The 14,619-nt window shown below is 37.4% G+C and overlaps 1 protein-coding gene and 1 long non-coding RNA gene across 6 annotated transcripts in view; both read left to right on the forward strand.

Annotated features, from left to right (window-relative positions):
* The window catches only part of KYNU (kynureninase), a 157,535-nt gene that overhangs the window by 44,487 nt on the left and 98,429 nt on the right, over positions 1-14,619 (forward strand). For all 5 annotated transcript variants that reach the window (XR_004271288.1, XM_032286336.1, XM_032286334.1 and 2 more), the window contains one exon: positions 8,681-8,763. Coding sequence is in view for 4 of the 5 variants with exons in the window: in XM_032286336.1 (XP_032142227.1) it covers positions 8,681-8,763 (83 nt within the window). In the remaining variant the exon portion in view is untranslated. The remainder of the gene's footprint in view (positions 1-8,680; positions 8,764-14,619) is intronic.
* LOC116556972 lies at positions 10,015-12,583 on the forward strand. Its single transcript, XR_004271289.1, has 2 exons — positions 10,015-10,361; positions 11,928-12,583. It is a non-coding gene; the product is annotated as an uncharacterized LOC116556972 (long non-coding RNA).

Raw genomic sequence — 14,619 nt, forward strand, 5'->3', positions numbered from 1 at the left:
CCAGCAGTTTCGGAGGCTGAGGCGGATGGATCATAGGAGCCCAGGAGTTCCAGACCAGCCTGGGCGACACTGTGAGATCTCATCTCTACAAAAATTAGCTGGGCATAGTGGCACATGCCTGTAGTCCCAGACACTGAGGTCCTAGAGGCTGAGGTGAAAGGATGACTTGCTCCCAGGAGGTCAAGGCTGCAGTGAGCTGTGATTGTGCCTCTTCACTCCAGCCTGGGCTACAGCAAGAGCCTGTCTTTAAATATATACATACATACAAGCAGTCTTCATGACACTTTAGTGGGCTGTTGATCTCTTCATTTTTCTTTCTGTCTGTTGCTTTGTTTTTTGTGCTAAAATCAAACCCTGCATGTGTTCAGCTGCCTCCAGATCCAGGACCTGCCCTTATTGTGGTAAGTTTTGCCTGATCGTTTCTTCCTCTTTGCCTCCCTCAGTGCTGCTTCTGCTCTACTTCTTGGCTGATACTCAAGCCAGGTCAGTGACCCACTTTCTTCTTTACTGATAGATTATGGAAATTGCTGAGTAAAAAACAGCTACACATTTACTAAATACTATAATGCACATTGAAAGTAGTTGCTTAGTTGAAAAATGTAATGCTAAAAATGTATAATCTTGACCAGGCACCATGGTTCAATACTGTAATCCCCAACACTTTGGGATGCCAAGGCAAGCAGATTACTTGAGCTCAAGAGTTCAAGACCAGCTTGAGCAACATGGTAAAACCGTATCTCTACAAAATATACAAAGATATTTAGCTGGACCTAGTGGCACATGCCTGTAGTCCCAGCTATTCTGGAGGTTGATGTGGGAGGATTGCTTGAGCCTGGAAGGGTTGGGTTGCAGTGACCCTAGGTTGTGACACTGCACTCCACCCTGGGCAACAGAGTGAGACCTAGTCTCAAAAAAAAAAAAAAAAAAAAAAAAAAAAAAAAATATATATATATATATATATATATATATATATATACATATATATATAATCTTAACAGTAATATAAAAATTAGAGTGCTTTGCCAAAGCAAGATTTTACACAGGCATATAGATGTCAAATTTCTGTCCATCCAAATACTATAAAGTAGGAAATGCCATTTGGCTCATGGATTCCACCTTCTCCAGTTTTATGGCCAATTGTAGACGTACTGCCTACCAAACTTAATTATTGAATAAATGATTTTTTGTCATAATACAGCCTATTTTTGTAATTCATATGGCTACCATCTTTGATTTCTTATACTAAGGAAAAGCCAATAATAGAGGTACAACTAGAAATATTTTAGCATCTGTCTTAGTTTGTTCCCATTGCTATACAAAGTACCTGAGACTGATAATTTATAGAAAAGTGAAATTAATATTCTTATAGTTCTGGAGCCTGGGAAGTCCAAGATCAAGGTGCTAGCAGACTTAGTGTCTGGTGAGGTCTGCTCTCTGCTCCCAAGATGGTACTTCTTGCTACATCCTCACATGGCAGAAGAGGCAAACCCCTGCCTCCCACCTCTTTTATAAGGGTCCTAATCCCATTCATGAGGGCCCTGCCGTTATGACTGAATCACCTCCTAAAGACTCTACCTCTTACCCTGCACATTGGCAGATCAAGTTTTAACATATGAATTTTAAGGGGACACTTCCAGATGATAGCAGAACCAAATGATTTCTAAAACACGCTTACTTAAGGCAACCTGTGAAAATAGTTTTCTTAGAAGCTTTTACCTCTACATTAGTTTTAATTTTTTTTGAAACTTTTTTCTTTTTATTTATTTATTTATTTATTTTAAGAAATAGAGAAAGGAAGAAAGAGAAAGAATTGAAAAAAAAGAAAGAAAGAAAAAATGAAGGAGAAAAAGAATGAGGAAGAGGGAGAGGGAGAGAGAACTGGGGTGTTGCTTTATTGCCCGGGCTAGAATGCAGTCTAAAAATGAGTATGCCTGTAATTGTGTTTAGTAATAGAGACAAGGAAAAAAAAATGAGGGAAGAAAATAACTAACAAGCAGCCAACCAATATTTCATTTAAACCTGTAATGAGGTGTGATGTGGTACTGATAAGAGTGTATATTTTGTATATTTAAAGTGGAGAGTTCTATAAATGTTAATTAAGTCTACTTGTTCCCGATCTGAGTTCAAGTCCTGGATATCGATGTTGACTTTCTGTCTCATTGATCTGTCTGATATTGATGTTGAAGTCTCCTACTATTATTGTGTGGGAGTCTAAGTCTCTTTATAAATCTTATATATCTGGGTATTCCTGTATTGGGTGCATATATATTTAGGATCTTTAGCTCTTCTTGTTACATTGATCCTTTTATCACTATGTAATATCCTTCTTTGCTTCTTTTGATCTTTGTTGCTTTAAAGTCTATTTTATCAGCTTTCTATTTATTTATTATTTTTGCTCTCCATTTGGTTGGTAAATTTTTCTCCATCCCTTTGTTTTGAGCCTTTGTGTATCCTTGCATGTGAGATGGGTCTGGATGTAGCATACCAATGGGTCTTGGCTTTTTTTGCCTGTCTGTGACTTTGGATTGGGGGATTTAGTTGAATTAATAATAATATATGTGAGTTTGATATTGCCGTTTAATGTTAGCTGGCTGTTTTTCCCATTAGTTGATACAAGTTCTTAATTATGTTGATGTTCTTTATTTTTTGGTATTTTTTAGAAAGACTGATACTGGTTGTTCCTTTCTTTTTGTAGCGGTTTTTTCAGAAGCTCTTGTAAAGCAGGCCTGGTGGTGATGAAATCTCTGAGTGCTTGCTTGTTCACAAAAGATTTTATTTTTCCTTCGCTTATGAAACTTAGTTTGGCTGGATGTAAAATTCTGGGTTGAAAGTTCCTTTCTTTAAGAATGTTGAATATTGGCCCCACTCTCTTCTGGCTTGTAGGGTTTCTGCTGAGAGATCTGCTGCGAGTCTGATAGGCTTCCCTTTATGGGTAACCTGACCTTTCTCTCTGGCTGCCCTCAGTATTTTCTCCTTCATTTCAACCCTGGTGAATCTGGCGATTAGGTGCCTTGAGGTTGGCCTTCTTGAGGAATATCTTTGTGGTGTTCTCTGTATTACCTGGAGTTGAATATTGTCCTGCCTTGCTAGGTTGGGAAAGTTTTCCTGAATAATATCCTGAAGCGTATTTTCCAGCTTGGATTGATTCTCTTCGTCACATTCAGGTACACCTATCAAACATAGATTAGGTCTTTTCACATAGTCCCATATTTCTTGGAGAATTTGCTCGTTCTTTTTTATCCTTTTTTCTCTAATCTTGTCTTTTCGTTTTATTTCATGAAGTTGGTCTTCGACCTCTGATATCCTTTCTTCTGCTTCATCAATTCGGCTGTTAAAACTTGTGCATACTTCGCGAATTTCTCGTGTTGTGTTTTTCAGCTCCATTAATTCACTTATAGTCCTCTCTAAAATGTGTATTGTTGTTAACATTTCGTCAAGTCTTTCTTCGAAGTTCTTAGTTTTTTTTAATTCTTTTAATTCCCAGAAGTTTCTTATCATCCACTTTTTAAAGCCTGCTTCTGCTAATGGAACACAGCCTTTCTCCATCAGGCCTTGTTCTGTTGCTGATGAGGAACTGTGATCCCCTGCAGAGGGAGAGGCGTTCTGATTTTGGGTATGCTCAGCCTTTTTAGGCTGGTTTCTTCCCATCACTATAGATTTCTCCATCTGTGGTCTTTATAATTACCATCTTTACAGTTGGGTTTCTGAATGGAAGTCCAACTTGTTGATTCCTGGCGCTAAAATCTGAGCAACCCACTGTGCCGGCTAAAACAGCGGCTTTAAGACTGATGGTGCTTTTCTGACTCTGCACCAAGAACCACCGCACGAAGGCAGCGACAAAACCGCCTCGCCGGCCACAAGAGTCGCGCTGGCAACCCGTGGGGCTCCTCCGCTGGGAATCTCCTGGTGTGTGAGCAGCAAAAATTGATCTGAAAGTGTGGCGTCCTCTCGTTCTCTGCGCTTTCAGTGGGAGCTACAATCCCGAGCTGCTAGTGATCAGTCATCTTGGATCTCTCTCCTACATTAGTTTTAAAATGCTATTACCATAGTTTTGCATTTTTATTTTCAACTCTACAGGGTTCTAAAGATTAATAACATATTGAAGAATATATTTGTTTTACAAAATGGCAGTATTTAGACAATTTCAATATTCTGAAATAGAAAACTTTTTGGGTGATTATATTTATTTGATACTTAATAATTATAAGCAAAAAGGTTTTGTAACAATAAGAAGCAACAATATGCCTGAAATCTATTGGTCTGTTGGAATGAGTAGGCAATAAGCATAAAGTATTTTGGGGAAATATTTTATATTAAATATTTACGAATGACCTAGATTATTTAATGGAGAATAACAGTGGTTAATGATCATAATGCCACAATTCAGCTAGAACAGAAGGATATATCAGTCCTGAAGAGCATTATGATAAGCTGAGAAATGGGTATTATGCCCCAAAAATAGAAACACAATATTTAGGTCATTTACATTGTCAAATCTGCTACATAATGGGTGTTCTCTTTTCATAAGAGCAAAAACCTACTACAGTTTTGCCTGTAGATGGATTCTTCTAAGAACTCTGACAGTTTGGGTAAGATTATATAAAGATGAAATATCTTTTCAAATTACATATCAGGAATAAACCACTTAGTTTACATGGCAGCGTGTTGTGCTGACAGGCCACTGATAAAACATGCCAGAGAGATGGAGATGCCTCCTGCAGACCCCTCTAGTCTCCTTTAATTTAAGCATTTCTTCCTTTAAAAACAATAGTGTTAGAATAAGAGAGCATAAGAAAATACATAGTATGGCATGTTACAAAGATTTTTCACAACATCTTTATTTGTTTTTGTTTTTCTAATTAACATTCTTTTTATTTATTTATTTATTTATTTATTTATTTATTTTTGGAGTCAGGGTCTCACTCTGTTGTCCAGGCTGGAGTGCAGTGGTGTGATCATAGCTCACTGCAGCCTCAAACTCCCTAGCCCAAGGTATCCTCCCACCTCAGTCTCCTGAGTAGCTGCGACTACAGGCACATGCCATCAAGCTTGACTAATTTTTTCTTTAATTTTGAAGAGACAGTATCTCCCTATATTGCCCAGGCTGGTCTCAAACAGCTGGGCTCAAGCAACCAACTGGCCTTGACCTCTCAAAATGCTGGGATTACAGGCATGAGTCACCGTCCCTGACCTCCCAACATCTTTATTGGCTAATCATCAATTGGGTCATGGAAAAAAATTATAATGTAATGAAGGCAGGCTGTGAAATCTTAATTATTTACTTATGGAAGGAAGCTTTCTCAAAATAGGCCATTTTTCATTTTGTGGGATGGTTAAAGCATGGTCCTACTTTAAATAGGACCCAAGTTTCTGTTAACTTCCTAATTCAATTTTACATCCTGCAATCCTAATTTCATGAGTGAACACTCCTAGTAGATGTCTCAGAAAACACCCACTTATTGCAATGAGTTATCCTGTAGGTGAGTTAACTCTCTCCCATGCTCTCTTTTCCTTTCCAGCATTTGTAAAAGAAGATTGCATCTATGCTGCAACTATTTTAAGTAGTTTTGTATAAGCAATATAATATTTTTTCTTAACTCTAATACTGATGTTTATAACTGCACTTTAATCTGCATCAACTCTTTCTAATGACAGGCCACTTTACTTTGGGTTTATTTGGGTAACACTTTCTAAATACATTTCACTGCCGCAGGCTAGTGGGCTAACAAAATGAAGAAGCAGACTCTGTGTGGTATTTTAAAGGGAGGGAGATGCCAAAAGCATTGCAGGAAGAAACATATCCTTAAAGATTATTAACATGGTGTCTACCAGAGTGAGGAGTAGGTGGCATAATATTCTGAGATATAAATTCTCTGAGGCAGAACATAGAATTTTACTACCTAAATGTAATAAGATGTATTGTGCTATCAGCAAAGGCCATGGAGCTCTATGTGATTAAAATAAAAAAGGATCCAAGTATCTGCCTTTAACTACCATTTAATGATAATGGTTTTTGTCTTCAGCATTTATATTGGAAATCAAGAAAGAGGCAAACTGCAGGCTATCTAATACTAATATGAATAATAATAACTAACAAGTGCCCGTTTCTTCCATCCTTAGTTCTTAGCAGTCTATGTTTATTTTCAGTGAAAGTCCTCTTCCTTCATCTTAGTTTATATGGTAATAGAAATGTTAGTTTAAAAATTGACTTCTATCCACATGCTGATGAAGGGAGTTTTAGCATTCGATTCACAGTAGGAAAGAAGACTCAGAACGGGGTACCATGCAACCCATCTCTTTCATGTGTTATGTCATTTATTTCTCATGGAAATCCTTTAAGGTCCATAGTGTTACCCATTTACTTGTACAATTGGAAAATGAAGCCCTTGTAGCTTCTAATAAATGTGTTCTCATGACCAGTAGTGACCTGGAGCTGGCTTATACCAGATGACAAAAGCAAATTATTAAATACTCACAATTTTTTTTGGTAGTGTGAAATCACCCATGATGGGAGCATTTATATCCTGGAAACCTGCAAACGAGGAAAAACAGTGCTCCAGTCCCCTGGTCTTTCCGCCCCACTTAGAGCATGCTTACCAGCCCACCACTGCCAGTTTACTGACATGGATTCAAACCCAAGTTGGTGCTATACAAAAAGCACATTTTCATTCCTTTCCTTCAAGCTGACAAAGCTTTTGAATTCCTAAAGAATTAAGAGCTGTTGCCCAGAAAAAATGGGGTTCATTCGCGTGTTGAGTAATAAAGATCTTTCCAGGGATATGGATGAAGCTGAAAACCATCATTCTCAGCAAACTAACACAGGAACAGGAAACCGAACACCACATGTTCTCACTCATATGTGGGAGGTGAACAATGAAAACACATGGACACAGGGAGGGTAACATTACACACCAGGGCCTGTCGGGGGGTGGGAGGTTAGGGGAAGGATAGCAATAAAAGAAATACCTAATGTAGGTGACAGGTTGATGGGTGCAGCAAACCACCATGGCACATGTATATTTAACGTAACAAACCTGCACGTTCTGCACATGTATCCCAGAGCTTAAAGTATAATAATAATAAAAAGTCAGAGGAAGATGTAGTGACTCAAATATTTAATATTTATCTTTTTAATTATGAAATTGCCTTTGGGATATTTGTTTATTATCAAATACGTTTTAAAATATTGCTTAATTCTAAAATATTAATGATTTTTCTGTTGTTAAAAAAAAAGAGAGCAGGTTTTGATCAATAGGAATTTGATTACTTGGCACAAGTAAGGAAGACACTGGGAGTTTTCACAAAAGCAGTATCTCCCAGAGGGAAAGTGACGGGCGTTTTATGGAATAAAACGGGAGAAGGTAAATCGGCGCATGTAGAGGAAGGGACCCAGTTACGCGGATGCAGTGAGTAATCATTCCAGCGCGCAGGTCACTTGTTATGGTAATGAAGCTATAGCTCCTCCCTAGGATGGAGACTTTAGCATGGTAATGAGGAAAATTCACGTGGGCTCCTCTCTGAGTTGCTGGGGTCTGTCAGAAGCTAGCTTCAACCAACAAGGTGACAGCATTCCACACCAGACTTGGGGAAAAAAACAGGCATTAGGGCAGGCGGCTGTAAAACAAGCTGGTGGCTTAAATCTAACGTTCCCTGATAAAAATTAAAAAATTAAAAAAAAAAAAAAACACAAGCCGGGCGCAGTGGCTCACGCCTGTAATCCTAACACTTTGGGAGGCCGAGGTGGGTGGATCATCTGAGGTCAGGAGTTCAAGACCAGCCTGGCCATCATGGTGAAACCTCATCTTAAAAAAAAAATAATAAAATAAATAAATAAATATTATGATCCCTGGAGACCCCCCTGCCTGCTTACAGAACTATCAAATTCAGAGCATCATAAGGATACAACAATGTAACAGCACTCAGAGCATAAGGATACAACAATGTAACAGCACTCAGAGGCACTTCACCTTAATCCACTGTTTTAATTTCTTCTTCTATGGCTTTCTGTATTTGCCTTCTTCATTTCACTGAAATTTCTTAAAAATTGAAGTACTCTATGTATTTTGCATTTTTCTACTATGACTCCTGGGATATTGACTAGACTAATAAAATTGAGCTGAAATGTAACAGATTAAATTGCTAGCACATAGGTCAAGCCAAGTAGTGCTGGCTTTGATTATTCCTAAATTTTGTTATTTACCTATAAAAGGGTATGAGTATAATCATATTTTATATACTTCTATTAAATTTACAGATTTAAAGCCATTTTTAAATGTCAATTTATAATTATTTCAGTCTCTAGCCTTACAAAATAGTATGTAAGTTTTAGTATAGATATTACATTCTACAGGTATAAAAGCAGTGTCCAAATACTTTTTAAAATGTCAAAATAATTAAGACCAAAACAATTAGACTCTAGAATGTGGCAAAATATAAAAATAATATATAAACAATCTCCCTGCTTCATAACAAAAAGAAAATAAAAGAAATTTAAAAAGAGAAGTTAAAAGACATTGATCCCAAGTATTATATATTTTGTTTTAAAAAAGCTTGATTTTTTATAAATTACTAACATATTGAAAGATCCACATAGAAATGTTTATTTGCTAAAGCTGATATTTGAAATAATCACACGCGTGCACACAAAAGTTAAGAAATGTTTGTCCTTTTTTAATTTCAGAGCAGCCTATGGTCATGAAGTAGGGAAGCGTCCTTGGATTACAGGAGATGAGACTATTGTAGGCCTTATGAAGGACATTGTAGGTAAGTACAAAACACTGAAGTTTTTCCAAGTGAATTGTAAAGAGATATTATAATTTAGTTATGAACACAGGTTATAAAGTCAAAATCTTATTGAAGGGCATCACGATTTTCTATTTTAATCTATAACAATAAAGAGGAAGAATATTTTTAACTTAAACTTGTTAATTCAAAGATTGCTATTGTGAGCATGATAAGGTTATTTATATAAAAATAAAATATATGTTATTATTTTTTCTTGTATACTTTAAAAGTAATATTTATCACACTCATGAAAAGCACATGCATTGTATTAATTTATAATTGAATAAATTTCATAAAAATCAACTGAAATGAAATTTTTATAATTTCACTATTTGATAAAATGAACATTTTGACATGCTAAAGGTGTAAAACACCAATCATGTTTTTGTTCATTTCAATTCAGTCTTTGGTGTTCTTTTTAAATTTTAGCTTCATGCTACTGAAAATGATATAGCTGATGCTGTTTTTAGTCTAAATCGTGCTATCCTAAAGACAGTTATATATACTATCGGTAGTATTTAAGATAGTTTTAGATGGTAAATGTGTTAAAATTTTGGAAATAGTTATTTAATTGGCTTAAATATTCAGCATTGTTTAAAATTTAAGGTACTGAACAAAAACATTATTGATATTTTGAATTGGAGTGGTGCCATTTGGAACGTCTACAGGACTTAGGGAAAACTCAAGTTTTCAAATCCTTTGTGAAAGCTTATTGTCTTACAGCAAACATAAAAATATCTTTATGGCTTCATTCCACTTGAATCTTGACCAGTAATTGAGAGAAAATCAATATGGCTAGAAGGGAAATGGAGTGAGGAAAGCTGGACTTAACGCATAGAAAAAACTATGGCAACTGGCAAATCATTAAAATCTAGAGAGTATCTTTATTTAAAAAGTAATTACTGATTCTTTGCTATATGTCATGACTTGTGGGAGCTCTGAGGACATAAAAGTGAATGAGAGCTGGGCATGGTGACATACACCTATAATCCCAGCAGCTTGACAGTCTGAGGCAGGTGGATTGTTTGAGCTCAGGATTTCGAGACCAACCTGGTCAACATAGCGAGATACTATCTTTGCAAAAAAAAAAAAAAAAGGCCAAAAATAACCCAGCATGGTGGTACACAGCTGTAGTCCCAGCTAGTTGAGAGGCTGAGGTGGGAGGTTAGCTTGAGCCTGGGAGGTCAAGGCTGCAGTGAGCCAAAATCATGCCACTGTTCTTAAGCCTGGATGACAGTGTGACACCCTGTCTCAAAAAAAAAAGAATAAGAACACTCACCATCCCTATCTTTATGGACTGCCAGTAAAGGAAGATGCAAATAAATCCAAAAGTAATCCATGTAACTAAGTAAAATACAAAGAAATATAAAATTAATCACACTACCAAAGAAACATAATTTTCCAATTGATGTAGGCCTGAACACATGCATGTAACTACTCTTTTTTCTGAAATCTCACTAAAGAATTCTGAATGGAATAGAAAAAACAATTACAAAGTCTAAACCCTGAAAGACAAAACAGAATGACAAAGGAGATGATATTAATGATATCTGGAGAGTTGGATGGCAGATAGACAAGTGGTAATTGACTTTGTCAGAAAAAAAAAAAAAGAAAAGTAAAGCAAATCCCAGGCCGGACGCATGGCTCCCACCTGTAAACCCAGCACTTTGGGAGGCTGAGGCGGGCCGATCATGAGGTAAGAAGTTCAAGATCAGACTGGCCAACAAGTTAAAACCCCGTCTCTACTAAAATGTACAAAAAATTAGCTGGGTATGGTGGCTCATGCCTGTAATCCCAGCTTTTTGGGAGGCTGAGGTAGGACAATTGCTTGAGCCGGGACCTGAGAGGCAGAGATCGTGACACTGTACTCCAGCCTGGGCTACAGAGCGAGACTCCATCAAAAAAAAAAAAAAAAAAAAAATCCTAATCTCCCAGTGGCAAAAAATAAAAAGTCATCTGCTTTACCCTGCTAATCACCTGACCATGGAGAGACCCAAATTCTGTAAAATATTTAAAGAATAAATTATTCTGTAAAATATTCTGAGCCAAATATGAGTGGTCATAACCCAAGGCACAGTCTCAAGAGGTCTTAAGAACATGTGTCCAAGGTGGCTGGGTTGACAAAATACATCAATCTACACATGTGAGATATTCATTGATTGGGGGTTGGGGGTTGGACACCAGCATGGGTGGATAGTGGGAGTTTATAGGTCATAGGATTATAGGTGGAATCAAAGACTTTCTGATTGGCAATTGGTTGAAAGAGTTAAGTTATTATCTAAAAACCTGGAATCAATAGAAAAGAGTGTCCGGGTTAAGATAAAGGGTGATGTAAACCAAGGTTCTTTTTATGTAGATAAAGTGTCTTAGGTGGCTACCCTTAGATACAATAGATGGCAAATGTTTCCTATTCACACCTGTAAAGGGTTTAGTCTCTGAGTTCATCTCTTCTGGTTTGGAAGGACTGAAAAGGGAAAGATTTAGTTATATTTATAGAGATTCTTTACAGACACAAAATTTCCCCCACAATAGAGAGCTTCGTAGGACCACTCAAAATATTGCAAAGTGACATATTTTGGGGTAAAATATTTTGTCTTTGTCATTTTATGTTATTCCAGAGTAAGGTTGAAAAGTAAGCTATATTATATAGGATTAAATACAACCCATCTGGTGAGATTTTTATGGTTTTTAGGGTGTTACTTCCCAGGCCTCTTAGGAATTTGGGCAAGAGAGAAAACAGGTCAGAGTTTAGTCAAGAATCACTTGAACCCAGAAGGTGGAGCTTGCAGTGAGCCGAGATCATGCCACTGAACTCCAGCCTGGGCAACAGAGTGAGACTCCATCTCAAATAATAATAATAATAATAATAATAATAATAACATATTGAGTACAAACTGAAAATCCTCCCTTCTATGATAAATACAGAGAAGTGATTGAAAAAAAAATTAACAAACATATAGCAACAGTTAAAATTAGTAAATAGAAATCTGCATAGACCAGAAATTTATAGCCATTATTGAAGAAAGGAACAGTCAGAAATCTGAAAGTAGTATTTTTGGAGCAGCACACGTGGAGTAGGCTCCATGTAGAACTCCAGGGCTAATTTGCTTGGATCTGGAACCCAGGGCCAGAATCTTTGACAGCCAGGTCCAGTAAAGGTCAAAACCAAGAATCTCCTCCCACACCAATAGATTCTCAAAACACGGTGCACTTGATCAGGCTATCAGAATTACCTAGAGCAGTGCATATTCTGATGGAGAGAATTCTCATCCGAACAATCCCGAATTGCATTTGAAAATGTTCAAAATTGTTGTGTGATAGATAAATCCTTCATTTGTGTTCATTTGTTAGAAGCCAATTCAGACATTCAAATGTCTTAACATATAAACAAACAAACAGACAAAAAAAAACTGAAAAAAGAATCGCATTTAATTTGACCAGAGGACACGTGTTTCTCTTAGCTGTGGATTTTTTTTTTCACTTTTATTTTGTTTCCTTTCAGAACATAAACTTCATTCTAATCCTGTTATTTTGTTCTTAATATTTATCATCCTCTAAAGAGATGTTAGAATGTTTATGTACAAGCTAGGGAAATGGTAAAGTAATATTATTCAGTGAGATTTATTTATGAAGCCAGTAAAACCTGCAAAAAGGTTTCCTTTGACCATTTAAAACTTTACAGCTCTATTGCAACTTAGTAAATGTGCAAGAGCTTTGTTGCCCAGTAAATACATTTATGTCACATAAAGATCACTGAAATTTCAAACCAGCCACCTCTCATTATTGTTACTAAGGAAAATAAAAGATAAGAGAAAGACTAAATGTTCAGTCTTGTTTAGAAAAGTAAAAGGAATAAACTTATTTTAAATTTCTAAAAGAAAATTTGTCAACCATAGTTGCGGGGGTTTTCTACCTGTCTTTGAAGAACCACATAGTAATGTAATTTATATTCTGGCCCACAAGACTGCCCCCACTTCAGATGCCAGTCAGAAGTCCTAGGAACCACCCTTACTTCTGATGGACCACCTGTAAATTCAAGGATTTCCACAGTGCCCTCCACAGGTTTCATAATTTGCTAGAGCAGCTTGCAGAACTTTACTTTCACTTTACTTTATGTTTACCAGTTTACTATAAAGATACAATTCAGAAGCAGCCAATGGAAGAGATGCATAGGACACGGAAATGGGGAGCTTCCTTGCCTTTTCTGAACCTGCCACTCTCTTGGCACTTAGATATGTTCATCAGCCCAGAAACTCTCTGAGTCTTACTGTTCAAGAGTTTCTATAAAGCTCAATCCCAGCCCTCCTCTCCCTCTGGGAGATCAGTGGGTAGAGCTAAAATTTCACCTCTTGTCCCTCTAATCACTTGGTCGTTTTGATGAGCAGCCCCTCATCCTGAGACGACTCTCAGGGCCACCTAAGTCACTTAATTAGCATCAACTCTCTTGTGATTTAAGGGGACTTGTTGTGAATAACAAAATACACTTTTATCACTTGGAATATCCAAGGATTTTAGAAGCCCTGTGCCCGGAGCTGGGAACAAAAACCAAATATTTCTTGTTATACCACACCTATGGGACAAAGTTCATTTAGTTTTCTGCATTTTTGTATTTGAATGCTGCATTAGTTAAATCAGATGTGTTTGGTCTCAAATGTAATGTGTGATATAGTGAGTAAAATTTATTTCTTAAAATGGCAAAGTGAGTTTTGTAGACCTGAAACTTCATAAACAAAATATTTATAACTCCCAGTCTCAAACTGTTGTACTGGACCGAGCGTAGAAAGTTAGCACCAAGACAAAAGTATGCCAGATTGCAGGGTCATTTATTATGCTGGCCACCACAGAGGACTCATGTATCTCCAGCCTGTGGTTTCGAAAGGAGGGTGCCAAGACTTTTTATACCCGAAAAACTACCTTGGGAGTGGGGGTGAGGAGCGGGGATGGGGATGAAAAGGTTTCGAACATTCCAAGGGCCAGGGGATTCTGTAATTCACCTCCTGGGCGGAGACGAGGTCGGGGGGTCTCCGGACATTCCAAGGGCCAGGGGACATTTGTCAGTTTGTTACTTCAGTGGTTTACAGAAGTCAAGATAAGCATTTGTTTAAACATTATCTGGGTAGTGATAGAAGTCACAGATCTTAGTTACTTATTACAAGTCACAGGAGCCAGGATGGAATTAGCCTGGGCTGCTTATTTTAGTTATTACCAGTAAGCAAAGGCTAGAAATTCTGGCACAATATCACAAAACCTTACATGACAGATGCATTGTCACATTTTATTTGAAGTCTTTTCAGTGGTCTGGGTTGTAAATCAGAGTTATGAAGGGTGTGACAGCTCCTATGGTTGGAGAGTTTAGAGCCACAGGAATTTAAGAAATTTGCCATGCTGGCTTGTCACGGAACCCATGGCCTGACCTGTAGGTAACTTAGCTTCCTTAACCTTTGGGTATATCTTTATCAATAAAAGAGCATCTGTTTTGGTCTCTCAGATCATACTATCATCTCCAAATTTTTTTAACTACCAAAATTTTATACATATTAGTCAGAGAAATGGTCCTTACTTAAGTCAAATTGAAAAATGAATAAACCAGGTACAGTGGCTCACGCCTGTAATCCCAGCACTTTGGGAAGGTAAGGCAGGAGGATTGCTTGAGTCCATGAGTTTAAGACCAGCCTGGGCAACACAGTGAAACCCCACTTCTGCAAGAAACACATACACACAAAAAGTAGCCGGGCATGGTGGTGCATGCCTGCGGTCCCAGCTATTCGAAAGGCTGAGGTGGGAGGATTGCTGGCACCTGGGAGTTTGAGGCTACAATGAGCCATGATCATGCTG

Source organism: Sapajus apella, unplaced genomic scaffold (genome assembly GCF_009761245.1).
Source record: "Sapajus apella isolate SASKATOON/1434 unplaced genomic scaffold, GSC_monkey_1.0 scaffold18, whole genome shotgun sequence".
NCBI lineage: Eukaryota > Metazoa > Chordata > Mammalia > Primates > Cebidae > Sapajus > Sapajus apella.